At 49.3% G+C, this 20875-nt stretch overlaps 1 protein-coding gene across 1 annotated transcript in view; it reads left to right on the top strand.

The window, feature by feature from the left end:
- LOC119433573 (uncharacterized) overlaps positions 1 to 20875 on the top strand; it is a 57398-nt gene that overhangs the window by 17074 nt on the left and 19449 nt on the right. Inside the window, exons 3-6 of the mRNA XM_049659354.1 lie at positions 5877 to 6075; positions 12268 to 12319; positions 17385 to 17479; positions 19823 to 19908. Of these exons, the coding sequence (XP_049515311.1) occupies positions 5877 to 6075; positions 12268 to 12319; positions 17385 to 17479; positions 19823 to 19908 (432 nt within the window). The remainder of the gene's footprint in view (positions 1 to 5876; positions 6076 to 12267; positions 12320 to 17384; positions 17480 to 19822; positions 19909 to 20875) is intronic.

Below are 20875 nucleotides of genomic sequence, written 5' to 3'. Positions count from 1 at the left end.
CTTGCTGTCAGAATAGCACTTTTTCGTGTTCAGCTGTAGGCCAGCGTTGGCTAGGCACGTGAGAACTTCGCCCGGCCGTTGCAGGTGTTGAGAGAAGGTGGACAAGAAAACAGCAATATCGTCCAGATAGCACAGGCAACTCTTCCACTTCAGGCCACGCAGAACGGTGTCAATCATGCGTTCAAATGTTGCGGGTGCATTGCAGAGACCGAACGGCATTACGTATGAACTCGTATAGCCCATCTGGTTTTGAAAACGCAGTTTTTTATCGCTCATGCATAGGTATCTGCAAGTAGCGCGAACGCAAATCGAGCCGCATACGTGATAAGCAACGACAACAACAGACGTACGAGCTGCGGCTGGGTTCCCTTGCGGCGTGGCCGACCAAAGCACCCACATTGGCGCCCGTAACGTGTGGCCCCGGCTGCGTTCCGGGACGGACCATGGTCGTGGGGAAGGCTGGAGGTACCCATTCCACGGTTAGTAGTGACTCCTACCCGGCCATGGCACGTGACCATTTCCACAGTGTTCGATGGCGTGCGATTCCGCCGGTTCCTCCTCCGTCGCCGTCATCGAGGCTGGCATGGTTCCTGGTGGTGGCGTGGTCTTCTACGCGCTGCTGCCGCTCCCGGAGCCGCCGTTCGAGAAGGGCATCGCCAGCGCAGGTAACGTCATGCGTGCGATCGCGACACCACCACCTCAAGAGCGTCTCTGTCCCTCGGTACGTGATTCTCTGGTTCTCTGGTGCGGTGCGGTGTGGTCTCTGGTGGCAAGGCATTGAGCGGGCGGCGCCTCCTTCCGGTGACCTGCTGCGTGCACTTGTCTGAACGAGGTCGGAGTAGAAAACCAGACTGTAGTGTACGGCAGTACCAATAGATGGCAGCACTGCATCCACGTAGTGTACGGCAGTACCACTAGATGGCGGCACTGCATCGGCGGCTATATAAGGGTTCAATAAATGCTGTTGGCACTTGCCCGCCCGGAGAGTTGGCTGCTGTGTCATTCGCTCGCTCGACACGGTGTAAAAAGTGGGATCACGTCTCGGCTGATCCCGTGCTTGCGGCTTCGACACACGCCCCGGCAGCCGCTGCTCTCCGTCGAGGAAGTCACTTTCCATCCGCCATGGCCCCCGGTGCAGGCTCTACCGGAACGTCCGCTCCTTCGTCGGCCACTCTGTCTCTACATGGCATAGCCCAGCTGCGTCCACCGCCGGCGTTTGACTTTGACTACCCAAGCTCCTGGCCCACATGGCTACTGCAGTGCGAGGACTACTCGTTCGCCAGCGGACTTTATTCGGCTCTGGCCGAATAAAGTCCCTGGCAACACCATCCTGCCCTGGCAACACCATCCTGCCGCTCATAGGCACTTACGTCGCTACCCTGTCATTGCACGGCAAGCTCACCAATCAGCTGCTCTACGTCCTGGCAACCAAGGCAGTCCCGCTGCTGGGCTTCCCGGCAATCCAAGCCTTGGGCATCTGCACGTTTGTCGACCAAGTCTCGGGTACTCCAGAGCCCTCCGGCGACTTGTGTCTCGATCCCAGCCTCTTCCGAGGACTTGGGACACTCCCCGAAGCCTACACTTTCAGGCTGCAATCCAACGCTGCGCCTTTCTCCTTGAGCGTACCCCGTCGCCTTCCAATCCCTCTCCATGACGTCGTCAAGACTGAGCTAGACATGCTAGAAGCAGAGGGCGTTATTCGTCGGGTGGACACACCCACTGACTGGTGTGCTGGACTGGTTGTTGTCCCCAAGGTCTCGGGCGGTTATCGGCTCTGTGTGGACTTGACGCACCTCAACAAGGTCATTCTTCGAGAGCGTCACATGCTTCCTACTGTCGAACAATGCCTCGGGTTTCTCGGAGAAGCCACTGTTTTCTCCAAGTTAGACGCGACGTCGAGATTCCACCGAGTCAAGCTGTCCCCCGAGTCCCAAGAATCATCATCATCATCATAAGCCTATTCATGTCCCCTGCAGGATGAAGGCCTCTCCCTGTGATCTCCACTTACCCCTGTCTTGCGCTAGCTGATTCCAACTTGCGCCTGCCAAGAATACACCACGTTCATAACCCCGTTTAGCCGCTACTGCTTCCTCCGACTGCCGTTTGGGATCGCGTCTGCACCGGAGTACTTCCAGCGGCAGATGTCCCAGATCCTCGAAGGCCAAGCGGGTGTGGTGAACATGATCGACGACATCCTCGTCTTTGGGAAGACACGCTCCGAACACGACCGTCATCTCCGACAAGTCATGGATCGACTAGCAAAGGCAGGAGTCACGCTCAACCGGGAGAAGTGCTCGTTCGCCACTTCCCGCGTCAAGTTCCTTGGCATCGTGGTCAGCGCTCGAGGCATCTCTCCAGACCCACACAAGGTTGGGGCGATCCAAGCCACGCATGCACCCGAAGATGTCTCAGGGGTCCGTCGTCTGCTGGGCCTCGTGAACCACGTCGGGCGCTTCTGACCCCACGTTTCCGAGGTCACCGCGCCGATCCGAGCCTTGCTGCTTAAGAACTCTGCCTGGACTTGGGGCCATGCGCAGCAGTCTGCCTTCTCCCAACTTAAGAAGCTGCTGTGCTCGGACATCTGCGTAGCTGGCTACAACACCGCATACAGGACCACAGTCTCGGCCGACGCCAGCTCCTATGGCCTCGGGGCAGTACTTCTTCAGGAGCAGTTGTCCGGTGAGCATCGGGCCGTCGCTTTCGCATCGCGGTCCCTCACACCCACAGAACGCCGGTACAGCCAAACGGAGAAAGAAGCTTTGGCGGCCAGCTGGGCGGTGCAAAGGTTCTTGGAATACGTCCGGGGACTTCAGTTCTTCCTCGAGATGGACAATCAACCTTTGGTGGCGCTCTTGGGTTCCATTGACGTTGACCTGCTGCCACCACGGATCCAATGGTTTCGCTTGAAGCTGATGCGGTTCCAGTATCAAGTACTCTACGTACCGGGGAACTGTTGGCAACTGCCGATACGCTTTCACGTGCACCGCTGGATTCCCCTCCATCCAACCGGGTGATGAAGTCGAGCTCTTTGCCCAAGAGGCCGTCCACTCCTTCCCAGACATTGTCTCGTCGCAGCTCGAACACCTGCCCCAGGCCCAAGCCAATGACGGCGTGTGCAGTCCGCTGCTGCAGTACTGCGTCAACGGCTGGCCCCGACAGTCCCACTTGCCTCTCCACGTGAAGAGGTACTGGCAGTACCGGGGGGACCTCACCATGTGTGAGGGACTGCTTCTGAAGGGGTCCCGCATTGTCGTGCCATCCGCCCTTCAGCGCCGCACGCTCGAGCTTCTTCATGATGGGCATCAAGCTATCAACCGGTGCAAAGCTCTGGCTCGGGAATCAGTCTGGTGGCCGGACATCAACAACCAGATAGACATACTCGTGTCTAACTGTTCCACGTTTGCCGAAACCAGGGTGCAGCGCTCGGAACCCATGCTGTCGTCAACCACTCCAACTCGGCCCTGGGAAGAGGTGGGCGTCGATCTTTTTCATTTGAACGGCCAGGACTACGTCCTTCTGGTGGATTACCGGTCATGCTTCCAGGAGGTTATCAGCCTGCGCTCGACGTCAGCACCTGCTGTCATCAACGTCATCAAGAGCGTCTTCGCGCGCCACGGGACCCCGAGACTGGTGCGCAGCGATAACGGTTCTCAGTTTGCTGCAAGAGAGTTCTCCGCCTTCGCCGATTCCTATGGTTTCCGCCACGTCAATAGCAGCCCCCATTTTCCACAGTCGGACGGGTAAGTGGAACGGATGGTGAGGACGGTCAAGGACCTGCTGCGGAATGTAGATGATCCCTACCTTGCGCTTCTGGCATACCAGGACACCTCTGGGGTAAACGGAGTGAGCCCTGCTCAGCTGCTCATGGGCAGGCGCCTGCAGACCCGGGTACCGAAGTCGTCGCACCAGCCTACCTGTCCGCCGTCGGTCCCATTCCCTCGGCGTGACCAAGACAACCGGAGGCGCCAAGCATCGAACTTCAACAGAAAACACGCGGCTCGTGCATGCGGCCTCTTCAGGCCGGCGAGCAGGTCTGGGTACGCGGCGCCCTCTCGCTCGCGATCGTCATGGGGCCAGCTCAACGACCCCGCTCCTACGTGGTGCAGACTCCGACGGGTGTACTCCAGCGCAACCGGTTGCACCTGGTACCAACGACGGGACGTTGCGGAAGCCACTACCAGTCCACCTGGAACTCCCGCGGCGGCGCAGACCGCCATGTCCCCAACAACGCCTGGAGCTGATCGAGCAGCCCAAGACCAGGGAACCGCATCGCCTCGGGAAAGCACCTCCACTGTAGATGCACCCCGTGGTTCTACTTCTACGCCATGCGTCTCTAGGTTCGGAAGAAAGATCCGCAGGTCGAGAAGGCTCGACCTATGAACGTTTTGTTCCGGAGCAAGAGTTCCTCTGTTTTGTTGTTTTAATTTACAGAAAGGAGGATGTAGTGCACAGCAGTACCACTAGATGGCAGCACTGCATCCACGTAGTGTACGGCAGTACCACAAGATGGCAGCACTGCATCTGCGGCTATATAAGGGTTCAATAAATCCTGTTGGGCACTTGCCCGCCGGGAGAGTCGGTTGCTGCGTCATTCGCTCGCTCGACACAGACCAGGTGTGCGCCAGGTGACGGTTTAGAGCCTTTCGGTTCCTGCAAGACCTCAGCATGGTTTAGGGCCTTTGGTTCCTGCAAGACCTCAACTTCGAAGCTGCACCACCTGGTCTGCTCAATCTTCGCGAGGAGTCCGTCATGGTAGCCAGTCAGGTTTAGGGCCTGCGGGCTCCCGGAAGACCTCGGTTACTCGTACGTTGACGGCTCCGCCGATCCTCGTTCGGTGCATTATCAGTCTCCAAGGTTCGCCTGCCGGTAGGAGTGTCATGCCATCACTGCCAGCCACCGTGGGCCAGTGGCTTCAACGCCTTCGCAGTGTAGCTGCGGAAAGAAGCGCTGGCCATGGAGGAAGGAATGGCGTTAGCGAATATTTGCACCAGTTGAGCCGACGACCAACTGCACCATCCGCCGCTTACTCGTCACTTCTCGTTTTGTGCCTTGCGGTGCGCTCGTTGTGACGACGTGGCGGAGTGAGCGAGCGATTTTGCAACGCGGAGCAGTGGTGCGTGCGTCTGTCTTTCGTTGTGACCGTGGCCGTGCTCAGCGAGCGCGTAGCGTCGTCGCCCATGGTGACTCGACATCTCTCAACGTTCGCGCCGCCGGGTTTGACCGCCGTGTTGCCATCGTGTGCCGTCAACGCCGTCGCAGAGGGAGGGGCAGTGTGGGAACGCTGACGTGAATAGTGGCATGAAGATGATCGAGGCGCGAGCAGTGGTGCGAGAGATGCGCGAGCTGTGGAGGGCGGGGGGGGGGGGGGGGGGGGCTTGGGGCGTGGCCGGCCGAGACTGGAGCCTACATGTGGCCGTGGACCGCGGGGCCGAGGCGTTTCCCCACAATATATATACGCATATACGCACTGGCCACACACACATTTCATGGCAGTGCCACTAGACAGCACAATTTGTCTAGTGGGAAGCGCAAGCCAGAAACACACTTGAGACAAGACGCGTTTTGGAGGCATCAATACGGTATGTCACCACATTGGCTTCAATGAAAGTTGCATTAGGGTCGACGTTCATCGTGAGATGGGTTCTGCCAGATTCTTATGGTAATTAAGTTGTTACAGCGAAATAACATCCGGAGAGGTTTGAAAAAGTACGGAGCCCTCCACCATGGCGTGCCTGATAATCAGAACTGGTTTTGGCACGTAAAACCCCGAAAAAAGAACTTTATCCGTTCCTATTGCAGCGAAATAATCAAAGTATTGAATTTGAATTTGTGCATATTTTATTGTCCTTACATATTTGGCTTTCTTTCTTCCTCAGAGGCCATTCAAAATTAGAGGTAGAGTGGAGGAGTGCCTTCTTTCAACAGCCATGGCGAGTTACGTTAGAATATTACGGGAAACGCGTAAAATACACGGGAATAGACCGTTTCTCGACCGACGTTAAGGAATACGAGGCAATACCGGACGACGCCGTCTACTCGCTTGGCATCAGGGTTGTATCAGACAGAGTATTTCAGGTGAGAGTTTTCTTGCTACCGCTAACATGAGACTAACAGATTCTGCTTTAGCAATAAGCTAGTTTTCCTTTTGAAATTGTTAACTGTGAGCGAAAAGGGCTTCAGGAGAAAAAAAAAGTCACACGCTTCTTCAGAGTTCAAAAATTTTGTAGCGAAGCTGTTAATACCCCTACAAGCGCTCAGAAACGTTAAATGCTGGTTATGACGTATTTCAGAAAAAAAAAAGAACAGTCGCGGTGTTCACATTTTGGCGGAAAATTCGGAATTGTTAATGATGGTGTTTAGGCAAATCTTACAAAATAGTTTATTTATGGGTTAATAAATAAATGAAAAAAATGCCGGATACCAGGCATTGTGGGGATCGATGTAAGCAAAGCTTTGAATGGTGTTTGCTTTGATTGACGATAATCAGCGGTCATATTTGCGGCGAATGTGTAATTTCGTCAGCGTGTAGTCCAAGGTTCGCTTTCAAAAGACCTGCAGACTCGCGAGACCTTTCAGAATCGCAACCCATTTTCCAGGAAAGCTGTTTCCAATAACAACTTCAGTCACGCCCATGACGAATTATAACGATAGAATTAGAGTGGGCGACTGATCTCCGTGAGCGAGCACGGTTCTACGGCGTAGAGCGACGCCGGGGAATCCGCAATTGTAACACAAGCCCTGCCGCCAGAGCAAGCAGACCAAGGAGTATCTTTTTGCAACCTCCTTGAAGCACACACTCGGGTGCACTATACAACCGAATATACAGCTACCCAACGTCCCTTGCGTGCCAGTGCGTCTGCGTCTCCGCTCGCCAGCAGAGGTGTCTCCGTGATGCATCATGCAGTGCTCACTGCACTGCCTGTGCCTGGAGACAGGCAAAAGCACCAGCATCAACTAGCAATGTAAGATTAATTTACGAAAACGCATGGTACGCGTAAGCGTACAAAAAAAGTCGTCGCAGTTTCACCTGAAAGGCGAAGCATCAATTGCGATAGCAAATTTGTAGAAAGCTATACGGAGTAATGATAGTAGCTGTATCAGCTGTATAAACTTGGACATGCAGCAGCACCGGCAACGCGCAGAACTGTTGTCGACGCCGTCGGCGTTTTGCCCGCGTTCGCACAAAATGCGTGCGGCGTTGGTGACTGTTGCCGGAGCCTCTGATATAAATAGGCACTTGGTGCCGCAGCTAAACGTCCCCTCCCTTCCCTCCGCCCCCCCCCCCCCCCCCCGGCCTTTTGTGCGTCAGAAGAAGGCGCGTTTGCTCTACATATATGGTGATTGTAAAGGAGGAAAGAGACGCCTACTTCTGCAGCCCTTAAGGAAGCACGGCGCAGAACGCGCGTTTGTTCTCCGCCGTGCGTTCACTCCCAGTGAAAGCGCGCGTCCCTCGCGCCCTTTCACTCGCACATACAGCGTTCGACGGCGCGCGGCGACGATTTCATCTCCATTGACGTCATACGGAACCTCACGGCGACGGCGACGGCGACGGCGACGGCGACGCCGACGGCAGAAATCTGCTTTGAAGTGTCCATATAATTGCTATCGCAATAAAAGAAAATTCAACGGCCCTTTACTACATGAAAATGGTTAACCAGCGAAGCTGACACATGCGGCCCCGGTGTTTATCACTGTGTTAATCCCGAGGGTTCATTAAAGTATTTCTCAATTATGAAGTTACACACGCGCTCGGCTGCGACAGAGAGAAGGACGCCAGTGAGGGTATGCCCGCTGGCCGCTGTTGTCGCTTGCGTTCGATGTCTCGAGTTTGCTCGACGGCGTGGTTAGCAGCAATCGCACGCCGCTGCCACTTGCGATTCTTCGAAATTAAAGTGTTTCAAAATTTCAATTAGTCCATTACGTAAGACACTGAATGGTTCATACCCTCTTAAGCAATGGCTCATACCCCCGTAAACGCGGCCTCTGCATTACCAGACAGAAGTTAATTTCTACGCTGGAAGGGTTAGCGGCAACGCTGTGGAAACAGACGACGCCCGAGCGCGTGCCGAGCACGAGCCGATCAGTCAGCGGCAGAAGAAAACAACGACGCTCGAGCCAATGCTGATGATGTTAATTTTCTGTACACAGGGGTACACATTTCGCGTAGCCATATAAGATTTCGCCTAAACATATAGCAATTTGCTTTAAGAAAATTGCAGGGCGCTTATGCTTCGCCTTTAAGAGTGGAACGCGATAGCATTCAAAGAACCCTGACTGCTTCTCACGCTTCCCGGCAACTGCAGCTTATGTAACCATGAAGTTTACTTGAAAACGCTGGCGGCGAACTGCTAGGCACGATGGCGAGCTTTCTGGTTCCCTTCCTCCGCCTCCGCGTGCCGCGGATGCGCGCAGGCGAGCGCCATCTGGATGGTGTTGCAAGGAACCGAGCTGAACGCACCACCCTGCGACTGGTAGGAACGCTGGAAAAGGTGTTTGTGCTTGAGTTTCTGCGTAACAGAATTATGTTTTCTCATATATTCAAATTGCAATCCAACTCTATCATGTCTGTAGGTTGTCTGTGTGTCATACTTTACAATTTTTCTGACGCATTTTAACGTGAAAACCTTAAGGTGTTTCGAAAAAGCTTATTTCAAAACAAAAATACGATACGAACACTGAGGTAGAACGACGGCACAATTCCACCAGGACGATAACAACCCCGCGTCGCAAAAAAAAAAGGAAACGGTGTCGGCGCCGACCGTGGTTTGGCGAAAAATCTTTCGAACCAGAACCACGAAGGCCCTCGGCGGGACGCAGAGGTGATACTGAACTAATTGAAATTCTCGAAGTAAAATGCGGAAGAAAAATCCTGAAGTACAACTTAAAACACAACCTACAGACATGACAGCGTCGGATTGTAATTTTAATATTCGAGAAAACATAATTCTGTTACGCGGGAGCTCAAACACAAAACCTTCTCCAGCGGTTCTACCATTCATAAAGCGGCGCGATCCGCTCGGTTCCTTACAACACCACCATCCAGATGGCGCTCGCCTCAGCGCAGCCATGGCTAGGGAAGGAGAAGGAAGGAGGAAAAAACGTCGACGGGCCGTGTAAAAATCACGTACAAGACATTGCTCATATAAGATTGAAACCTTGCACGCAGGCTTTCGAGCACTCGTCAATGACCCCCCCCCCCCTCCTTTTTTTTTTACACGGTTGTACTTCATCCACGCGCACTTTACTACTCAGAAACATTGGTAACTAATTTCCCTCTCCTATGTCCTCCTCCCCACCCTGTTTGCGAAATTTGATTTCAGTTGCGCCCATAGGTTTCTCAAAGAAACGGGCTCAATTCTGCACCTCTCGCAAAATACTTATTACGAACAGCGGCCCTTGCATACTAAATTCATTGCGAAGGTTGCAATTAGCCCACCATCCTTGAATTTTGCCTAGATATCCCCCATAACCTGACCTTTACTTTCACCTGGTATAATCAAGGAGCTTAGTCTAGTCCACTGAGGATACCGGGAAAAGGTACCAGCAAGCCGCGTATAATGCATGCAAACACTGAAGAAAAAACACGAATGTTAAATAATAATTTGCAAGGCTTCTTATTCTAGAAATAGATGCATTTTTCTAAAAACTAACGTTAAAATCTCCCGCATTGCCTCGGAATATAAACTTGGCGTAATGTATAGTTATTTCTAGGCATTGGGAAACATAGCTGATAACGGCAGTGTGGTAGTCTCCAACGTTTGCTTAAGAAAAGTCTTAGCAAAGGCTGTGTTTGATTCACGCCCATTTACCTTCGAATACGGATTCGCCGTAGTGGTTTCCTTACTTTTGCTAAGCTTGTTATTTGTGGCACTTGTATTTCTGACAAGGCGGCGGGCTAAATTTGGCGCCGCTCGTCAAGCTCAGTGATAACGCTCTTGAGCACTTCATTGCGTAATTACGCGAACAGTGCCTACACGCAACCCATAACATGTCCATCATTTTTACCGGATAAAAGCGTGGATTAACCTCAAAACAATAAAATCTAAACCGTAAAATGCCCATTAACGCTTTCAAGCACTTGCGAGGCGATAGATTTACAAAAGCTCTACATACTCACACGAATTATACTTTGTACATAAATTTTTCCATGTTGTTCGCCCTATGTTTAGTGAATTTGATCTTGCTGGCGTAGATATCAATGCCACGCCAACAGGATAAATTAAGCACCGCTCGTAAAATTTTCATAGAACGCTACGGAGCGCTTGAGTACGGAATTTACTACTATATAAGCCACAATTACTCTACAAAACAATTCTTCTTTCTGGGGTTTTACGTGCCAAAACCAGTTCTGATTATCAGGCACGCTGTAGTGGAGGGCTTCGGATTAATTTTGACCACCTGGGGTTCTTTAAAGTGCACTAAAACGCAAGCACACGGACGTTCTTGCATATCACCTCCATCGAAATGCGGCCGCCGCGGCCGGGATTCAATCCCGCGACCTCGTGCTCATCAGCGCCACGCCTTAGCTGATATACACAAAACTAAACTTTGTGTAAAGACAAAACCAAACTTTGTGTAAACATAAGCCACAACGTTAACTAAATATGGACTTAGCGTAACCTAAAGTACTCCCAAGACGAGAAAACATACTGTAAAATAGCCATATACCACTTTCAAGCACTTCATAAAAGATTTTTTTGCAAAGCCTGTATTTGATACTTGTGCCTTCGTACACAATTTTTTATAGCGTTCTCATACGTTCTTTATATTTGTTCTTTGTGGCATCTGTATTTATTCGAGGTGAGCGAGACTAATTAAACGCCTCTTGCAAAAGTGTTATAGCGCGTAGGCTCGCATTTATATGTTATTTACTACACAAGACCGCAAGTTATCCACACGCTCTGACTTTGCGTAAGTGAACGAAATAACCTAGTCTGTATTTTATCTAAGTATTAACTTGGTATAGCTTATCGTACCTTCGGCGCAGTGAAAAGTGTAATGTAAAATGGCCATATAACACTTTCAAGCACTTACCAAAGATATTTTTCGCGAAAGCGGCGTTTAGTCCACTCTCATTGAACTTTGCAAGCAAATATGACATAGCGTTCCTCCAACATTTGATCAATTTGAAGTGTGGTGCCATTTGTAGTTATTATATGGCAGCTGGTAAATTTTGCGCTGTATCTACAAAAAAATAAAAAAATAAAAAATACCGCTTCGAAGCACAGGAATACGTGATTTATTGCAAAGGCGCCACATGGCCCCCACATTTTAACTTTGCCTTCACATCCGTAACGTGCCCCTTCGTCAAATATACACAAGGTACATTGTTTAGTTCACGGAAGAAAACAGGTAAACGAACAGCAAACCTGGTATAAGGCACAAAAATAGGAAGACACGAGGGCTCAGCAATTATTTGGAACGTTTGAAATTAAGCCAGGACCGTGATAGTTTCGCCACACATTAAACTACCATGCCCAATTTTTTTTTAGTATTTGAACTTGTTGTATTGTAGAATTATTTTAGGATTCCTGAAATGCATTGCGGACAATGGCAGCATGGCACTCCGGAGCGCTTTTATACAGAACTTTTGACACAAGCTGTAATGGCCCTAAATATGTATCATTCGTCAAGCACAACATGCTTCATAATTCCACGAAATATAAGCACCATGCCTAGAATTGCTAGTTCACCGAGGATGCCGGGAAGACAAACTACTGGCCTCGTATCAAGTGTGCAAACTGGCAGAAGAGTATTAAGTAATTATTTTCAGGGCATCCAGCCCCACTCACAGATTCGCTGTAACACGCGTTGTTACAGTCGTACTACAGTATTTTTACCCGGTCCCCATCGCTCTGCGTCAAATCAAATATTTCCCTGCGCCGGAAAGAAGGTCGTGGGTTCAACTTCCCGTCGAGATGACCTCATTCGGCTGGCAATGGACTGAAAAAAAAAATGTTCCCTCACTGAGCTTTTCGGACATGGTATAGAGTCACGGGTGCTTGCAATTAGTCCCCAGCTCTGTCATGTTCACACAGGAAATTCAAGCACTATGTCTGGATTCTGCGCCGCTAGCTCGCAAATATCCAATTCCGCTTTTTAGCCACATCGAAACTTGCCGCTCTATGCGATAGCTCGTGAAGCAACGATACTTTACGCGATTTCTTGCCCGTTTCACGCGGAAGAGATGGGTCGAGAGTACTTAAGAAGCTCTAACCCCCCTTACTTTGGGAAATATTTACTTTCATGATCATTCGTCGCTTTCAGGCACTCTTCAATGAATCACCTACCGGAGAACTCGACGTAGAAGCCACCTTAAGTACGTATTCCTTTAGAATATGCTCTGGGTATCTGCACCCGAACGGAACCCTAAAGGAAAGGTCGCAAATGCCACGCACTGCTGGAAGTGATGTTGTGAGACGCATAACGCAGTAGCCGGCTGTGGAGGATTGTTTCGGGTTTTGCATACCGTCACCGGGTGGAGCAGCGTCTTTTTGTGTGCATGCAGTAGCTGTGTGTATGACGCGAGCGTAGGTGTGTGTGATGAGAGAAGCAAGACGAGCACGATGACGACGACGACGGCACGATTACTATGCTGCGGCTGTTCGACGCGAATTAAATGACATGCCACTCGTTGGCTTCTGTGTAGGTAGCCAACGGGCGTTAGGGAAAGAAACGCCGATTTTAACGTGATCAGCTTCTAAGTGTTTCACCATTGTTTATGTCATGTAATCATGTCTATGTCCTGTAGTGTATATATTAAAACGACAATGACATCTGTACTCTTGTGAAGAAATGTTAAAACACCATTAATCAGGGCTGATTACGAAGGCAGTACAACGTCTCACACAACCTACATGGCGTGAGTAAAGTACTTAGAGTAAAGTACTGGGGAGTGTGGGCCGATCCTGGAGACAGGGATGTCTAGCACAGTGCCCCAAAGTGAGGGCTCCCACGAGAAAAGAGCACGAGGAAGTGACACGAGACGTGCGGGTGAAATCTTTTAAAGAGCTGGATGCCTTTATAACAAAGGAGACGTGCGTCTGATCGTGTGTGATTGCGGCCGAACGGCACCCCCAAGTACCTACAGGAGTACCGCGCTGGAATACAGGAACACTGGAGGGAAGAAACTGAAAGGATAAAGATAAAAGCGCAAGTTTGATGTGCGCGCGATCTGTCCATGCTTCCGTGAGCGACTGCATACAATCAGTTCCTGGCAACTAGGGTGTGTTGCGTTTTGCAGTTTGTCTGTGTCGTGGTTTATTCTGCAAAAAAAATCTACTGCGTACGCGTAGTTTTTATGTGGGGTTTGACTTGTGAGCGTGCCATTTACAGTAACCTGTTCAAAATTGTCGAGGCAGGAGGTTTGGGACTCGCCAATTTGCTGTTCAGACAAATTGTTGCTCTCATTCTTCTCGGTTTTACTGCTGAATTGCCACTGATGTAGTTATTTGACCGGCCACCACAGCCTCAGATGACATATTTCGCCCTCCTTTCGAAGCTAGGTAAACCATGATTCAGGCTGATAAAGATGCGTGATTTAAATGCCCCGGAAGTTTTCACTGAGGCCGTAGGGTTTCAGACAACTTCTAGAGGAAACTGTGGCTCTAGTGTCTACGGCAGCTGCAAGCAGAGCAGTTCAGCCACTGTGGAATGATGGGTAGTACATGGATTTGGCTAAACTTTGTCTTTCTGGCTTTAAATGGCTTCATGACGTTACAAAGTGATAATATTTAAGGAAGTACTGCGTTATGAATAATTAGATAAACATTGTTGAATTTGTCCGGCGGCAGGATTCGAACACAGTACCTCTAGCACAGAAGCCTGATATCGAAATCATTGCACCCAGGATGCATAGACAAGCTCAACCATTCCAATAAGCAGTGATTATGCGGGCTTGCAGAGCCTTGTGAGCATTTGCATAAAAGAAAAGTATACATTAAAATTTAAGGCCCGAATAAAGCGTAATAAACGAAGCCACAAGAACGTCTGTAGCCCCAAGCACGAATATCAGACAGATCCATGTACTACCCATAATTGTACTACCCATGCATACTACCCACGGTGGCTGAACGATCGCAGTCCTTTCTAGTAATTGTAGCAAACTATGGATGATGCTTGCTTTGCTTTAAAACTAGTGTCCACGAACGTGGACACTGGTAGCGACGAGGAAAATTTGCGAGAGCGTCGCGTGAGTTGTTCGCAGCCGTCTCGCTTTATTGTTTTTCATGGCCGCCTCCGCTGAGATATGGCCTCCTCCTTCGGAATTTGAGTAAACTATGCTCGAGGCTGAGAAAGGCACGCAATTTTAATTCCGCGAAACATTTTGCTCATGAGTACATGCGTTTACAATAAGTGTCCACAAATGTGGACACTGGTAGCGAGGAGGTTATAATCCTTTACAAAGCTGTCCCGACAACCAGCCATGCACTAAAAATGGGCACAGCTTCTTTCGCCAACTAGACTGATTGTTTCAACGAAAAAGCGCTAAATATGGCTGTCTACAGCACTAATAAGCAGGTGCAGCCCTTGTCTGTAACACAGATATATCAAAAACGTCCTAGCAGTATAAGCGAGTTCTAATGCCTTTTGCCGGAAGTGCCATAGTCGGTGACAACCCAAACATCAGACACAAGGTCCACCTACAAGCACGAAGTGTAATTATTGTCTACCTCTGAAAGAGTGCCGAGCCAGCAGAAGTCCAGTCACAATCTGACGCAAATTATCTACAACTGTTAAGGTGCGCTTATTACTAAACTCCAAGCGGTGTTGCGCGTTTAAAACAGCTGCTTCTGCTTTTTACAGCTAAGTTGTCTATGGCTAGAATCCGGGATTTGATGGCGTCCACGCGGAAAACCTCTCCCCTAAATAGTGAGAGTGAAAGAGCAAAGAACAAAAGCAAACGCATATCACTGCTCGCGTCGGAGCTTGGTTTAACGACCACCCGTGTCTAAAACGATGTGTCTCTGTTAATGTAAGACGTAGCGCGTGACGTACTGTGCGCGTCATAAGGCGACCAAGTGGAAAGAGTTGGCGCCCCTCGGCGCAAACGCGCGAACGCACTCGTGCCACTGCTCACGCGTTCGTCGTCGTCGTCTTCTCCCACGGATGGCTCCGTTGCCGCTCATCACGGCAACTTCTCTCCGGTCGTCGTAATGGGGAGGGAGCGTTCATGGGAATATGAGCCATTGCTTAAGCGGGGTATGTGCGTCTCATGTGACGGAAAGACCTGTGTCGTGCGCCAAACAGCTTCTCTGGTCATCCACCTTCACAGAGCGGAATGGCTCATGAATTTATTTTTCGTACCGATTTGCCTGTGTCACGTTTCAGGATGAAACATGAATGTCTCGGGCAAACTTTGTGGATGATCCTGAGATCACGGCTCAACGAAAGACACCATTTGAGCTTGAAACTTTTTATTTTCCAATTAGCCCAGCATTTACGTTAGCAGAGCGGTGCCCTTAAGCTGTGAGTAGGACTTGCTCGGCGCTCTTTCAGAGGTGAGGGGCGGGTGCACTGTATTTTTATTGGTGCAGCTTCTTTGCAACCCTTAGGTTGTCGCCGACTATAGTGGCCCGATTGCTGGCTGTTATTGGTGATGAATGATCACCGACGCTCCGGTCACAACAGCCGATTTCAGGCTCTCACGCCGGCTGCGTCGCTGGACCATGTCGTCAACTTGCAACGCTGCAACCCCACACGCTCCTAACTGACCTCAAACGTGCAGGATTACTGGCTGAAAAGGCCAGGCGAGAGAGTCTCTTGGACTGCTTGATAGCCAAGATTACATTTATTTTAGAAGAATTGATAAGTAAGTTTCAGAGCGAAAATCTGAAAGTGTGACACAGCTTGAATTGCTGCCTGTTCTTTGATTCACATTTCATAAGGTGCACGCCACCGCACAGCGTCGCTGCGTGATAGTAATTGTGGAGGTCCCCTTAACAGTGGTGTCAACCTATGAATTTTGAACGGGTTATATAGGCCTCCAAGTTTCCTATACAAATGCAGCCAAGAATGGGTAAAGAATTAGTCCTTGCCGAACACTGACTGATTGACCCGCGTCAAAATTAAACTGTGTTTCAGACAGCGGTAATTTAAAACATCCGACACCGTAGTTAACATATTGAGGTCCCGCACCAGAAACTAACTTGGTATTGGTCTAAACGATAAATATAGAGCACATCGAAACAGTGGTCAAACCTGCAGAGCAATATCTGTGGGACATGAACAAAAGTCCACTGCGCAATAATACTCAACTTCTCGCATGACTGCTTGGGCACGCTTGGCCTTTTTTTCAAAAAGCCTTGCCGTGCTCAGCATTTCTTTTCATTTCACGAAATGAAGGGGGAACAGTTGGCATTCTTGCCCCAAGGCGAAATTTTTGAAAGACATAGCATTATTTAGCGGTGCACCATGGTGTGGTATGCACAAATGCGCTCAGCAGTAACGCTGGTGCGTGCGAGCACAACGTTCATACCAACAGCTGAAGCCAGAACGCTATCTTGACTCCGTCAGAGCCGATTGAGCGGACCGTAACGGCGCATTCATTGGCTTCGTCGCCTTTTATTGCGATAGCAATTGTACGAACACTCCAAACGAATTTCTGGCGTCGCCGTGATGTTCTGTCTAAAGTCCGAGGGCGATAACACCGTCGCCGCGCGCCGTACGCTGTATGTGCGAGTGAAAGCGCGCGAGGGGAGCCGGCGATCGCGGCTCAATGTGGCGCACGCAAGAGAGGGAAGCTGACAGGAGACGCGCCGTCTTCCGTCGTGCGAAAGGCCTGGGAGGGGGGGGGGGGTAAGAGGGAGGGAGGCGGGCCGGTGTTGTTATCCGCCAGGAACTGCGCATTTCGCGACGCGCATGGGCAACCGCCGATCGCGGCTCAATCTCCTGGAAGGCAGCGCGGTTGGGAGGGGGAGCAGCGTTCGACTCCGGCACTGACTGCGTACTTTGCGCGGCCGCGCGCGGTCGCGCGCGCCTTATCTTGACAGCAATCTGGAGGCGGCTCATACCTTTCTGCGTGCTGTGTTCTCGTCGCTCAGTTTGCGCTGAGGCCATACACAGCACGAATGTAATTTCGCTCGCTGCTGCAGCCGCGCTTCCTCACGCCAGCGTTTTGACAGCGAGTATCCGCGGTCACCGAGTGTAATGTGTGACAGCGCGCTGACGACAGCGCCAAAGCCACGGCGCTAATCAGCCTAATCAGCCTGATAAACATAGCAATACTGATTGGTAGTATGATTGATATTCTTGACGAGAGCTTCACAATGCCCTTGGCAAGCACGTCTGATGCTAGGCAACAGCGTGCAATCGAAAAGGGTGTTGGCGATGTTTTTGAGATGGCTATTATATCATCATTCCTAACTTTTTATCACGTTTCCCAGATGACGTGTGGACGTTCCACGTTAAAGTCGAGGGTCAAGTACTCCTTGGAATGAGCATGAACAGCGAGAGTGTTCCGCGGCCGGATAATCAGTGGGTAAGTTATTCGGTCAATTGTCATTGTGTCATAAACCAATGTCTTGCCTGACATTGGCAAATCCTGCAAGCGACCGAAAGAAAAATAAGCACAGTAAAAGGAAGCTGAGATGAAATTAAGAAATACAGTCGGAATTTGAGCCAGACCTGTCATGCCACGTAACAATAACATTACAATTAAGCGCTTCAGCGCAACGACTATGGAGAAATGTTACAACACAGGGAAATTTTATAAATATATTGTCTTTCTTTGCAATATTGTTTCAGAGGCAACTTGGTTTTTGGTGACAGGGCTGTAAGGCAGATAATCTCTGTCTGACATTGGCTCTGTGGCCCATACACTGCTCACGGGGGTATGGTGCATATCCTCCTGAGACCCGAAAACTGTTATGGGGCATAATCGCTCTTCAATATGGTTTTTATTTTCTGCTGCCATGTTATGAATCAGAAAAACAATTTTTTTTAGTTTAAGTGCCACGGTTAGATGCCAAAAGCTGCGTCTCCAGGTACGTGAAACAATGATCGCCAACACCTCCTAATGCTTGCTGTGCTACAAGCTGCATTTCATTGCCCAAACGCAGAGATGAATATGTAACTACGTGTAGTACATTGCCGTGTTGCTGCCGCGTCCGGAATTTTCACGCAATCTCAGTGATTTCGAGACACACCTCAAGGTTGCTTCCGACCGTCTGGGACGACACAGAGGTCTAGATCAATTTAGCGTCAAATTTCTCGAAAGCGGATGACAACAATATGAGTAAACCACATCTTTTACCGCTACACACGCACCGTACTTTATACCGAGAATGAATATTTTGCGTAATCATTTGCAAGTTAACCTAACTAAAAGAAGTTGAAGGCAATGTACATAAAGTGTACAAGGGGTCTTAGGAGGATATACAAGGTGGCCCATCTATCATGCACTAAGATTTAAATATATGCAGATGCCACGTAGCCGGACAGAGCTACGTTTTTGGCGTCGCTTGGAGATGCTCAGATTATTTTTCGAATTGCACCTAATTATATATTTAGTCCTAATTAATTAACAGCTTAAATATTTATCTGAGTTATCTTATACCTTATTTGAGCATAATAATTTTTGTTTTGCGAAACGGCTGTTGAGTCTTGGTAAACTGAAAATGTTCTGTCATAAAGTGTGAACCACATTTGTCGAAAGTGTAGTAGAGCGGTCTGCTGCGGACGGCGCCAGCATCACCTAGCGGTAGGACCTTGGTTCGAGACATGTTGGCTACGAGCGCCAGTAGCGTGCATGGGCCACGGCAGCCCGCGTTCTTATAGCGGTAAAAGGAGAAGACGAAAAATGATTTCTGCAGCTTTACGTGCCAAACGGCAGGCATTGCCAAATCTTGACTGGGAGCTTACCATTGCCTTTGCAAAGGAAAGTGTACAATCATTGCATTTTACCGGTGCTAATATATGGGACAGAAACTCGGAGGTTAACAAAGAAGCTCGAGAACAAGTTAAGGACCGCACAAAGAGAGATAGATCGAAAAATGTTAGGCCTAACGTTAAGAGAAAGGAAGAGAGCGGTGTGGATCAGAGAGCAAACGGGGATTGCCGATATTCTAATTGACATTAAGAGAGAAAAAATGGAGCGGGGCAGGCCATGTATTGCGTAGTATGGATAACCGCTGGACCATTAAAGTTACAGAATGGATACCAAGAGAAGGGAAGCGCAGTCGAGGACGGCAGAAAACTAGGTGGGTTGATGAAATTAGGAAATTTGCAGGTGGGAATTGGAATCAGCTAGCGCAAGACAGGGGTAATTGGAGATCGCAGGGAGAGGTCTTCGTCCTGCAGTGGACATATATATAGGCTGATGATGATGAAGATGACGTGCCAAACAGCACAATGTGATTTTGAGTCACCGCGTTATGGGAGACTACGCATGGCTTTTGGCCACGAGGTTCTTTTGTCGTCCACTTATGTATAAATACAGGAACCTTTTTTTTTCGTGTTTATCTACAATAAAAATGCGGCCGCTATGGTCAGTATCAAACCGACGACCTCGAGCTCGGAAGCATAGAGCCGAGTAAGCGGCTCTATGAACCTTCCCTTTAAAAGAAGATCGCCTAAAGCCTACCATTACGTCACAAATCTTGAGGGTTGCATGGCTTTTGTGTTATTAAACTTTTAAAGTGTACTCGTAATTTATGGGTCTTTTATACATACAAAAAGCAAAAGTTGCACATGATACAGTAACCTCCTAAATTAAAAGAAATAAAAACACAAATGTTCCGGCATTTACCGGAACTCTCAGAAGCTAATATAATGATGCTACGACAGACAAACACATTTACCATGTCTAACCGGCTTGTTACAGGGAAGAAGATGTTATCTAAAACATCTGTGGATGCCACTAGGAACCATAGGTGTATACACATGCAAACTGGTAGACAACACTAAGCCGTGAGTAACACCTTTATTGTACTAGCACGATGCTCTCGCCATATAGCAGTTAAGAAGACATGCTAAAAAATTCGAACGCCACATTTCACACCCCTGAACAGCGGCGAGCTCGTATGTTTTTTGCACGGCTAACGTTTCAATTGATCCTCTCGGTTGCCACATTTCGTGAGCCGTCACGTTGTCCTGGTAATAGAAAAAAAAAGCTTAATACTTGCTAAAGAAACATGCAGTGCACTAGCACCTGATATCTATTTCGTTTATTGTGCTGTTTGGTTACATGCATTTTCATTTTGTACAGTTCCGTTTTGGTTTTAATTTCTGTGTCAGAGCTTGTTTATCCAATGTATCATTTTGTGGAAAGCTGGCTGGACTTATGAATGTGACCATTTCCGACATCCATCCCCCCCCCCCCCCCTTTTTTTTTCCGGATAGTGAATTATCATGATAAAACAGGAGTAGCGTGGCGTAGACGTCAGTGGCCGTGCAAAAGAGACTTCGTGGTCTTAGGGGAAATCGCGTGCCAAGTTCGCGAGTGAGTGACGCGGTTAGGTAGGACCGCAGGGATATAAATCGCAATCTGGCAGGTCAGTTCTGCAGAAATGCACAGTGCGGAGGAAGTTGCAAAAAAGAGAAATTGGTCATCAATGCTAGAGTTGCACAAAATTACCAAGAAAACCCAATAAATATTTATATTTGCTAACATCTTGATCAGGGCTAGTTGGCTCATATTTAGAACTGAGGTTGACCAGCGAGAATGAAACAAGGAAACGAAGAAACAAATACCACAGACAAGCGCTGACGGCCAAATGGAAGTTTATTTGAAGTGCACCAGACATTTCAAACTTTCCCAGTATAGGCATGCGTGCATCAGTACCATGAGCGAAACTTTAAAAATATTAAAATGCCACATAGCTGTACCGAACCAAGTTAATGTTGTTTGCCGTCGCATAGAGATACTCAGATTATT

This window comes from Dermacentor silvarum, chromosome 11 (assembly GCF_013339745.2).
Source record: "Dermacentor silvarum isolate Dsil-2018 chromosome 11, BIME_Dsil_1.4, whole genome shotgun sequence".
Classification (NCBI taxonomy): Eukaryota; Metazoa; Arthropoda; class Arachnida; order Ixodida; family Ixodidae; genus Dermacentor; species Dermacentor silvarum.
The sequence above is the reverse complement of the archived record's forward strand: the minus strand, read 5'-3'. Positions and strand labels throughout refer to the sequence as shown.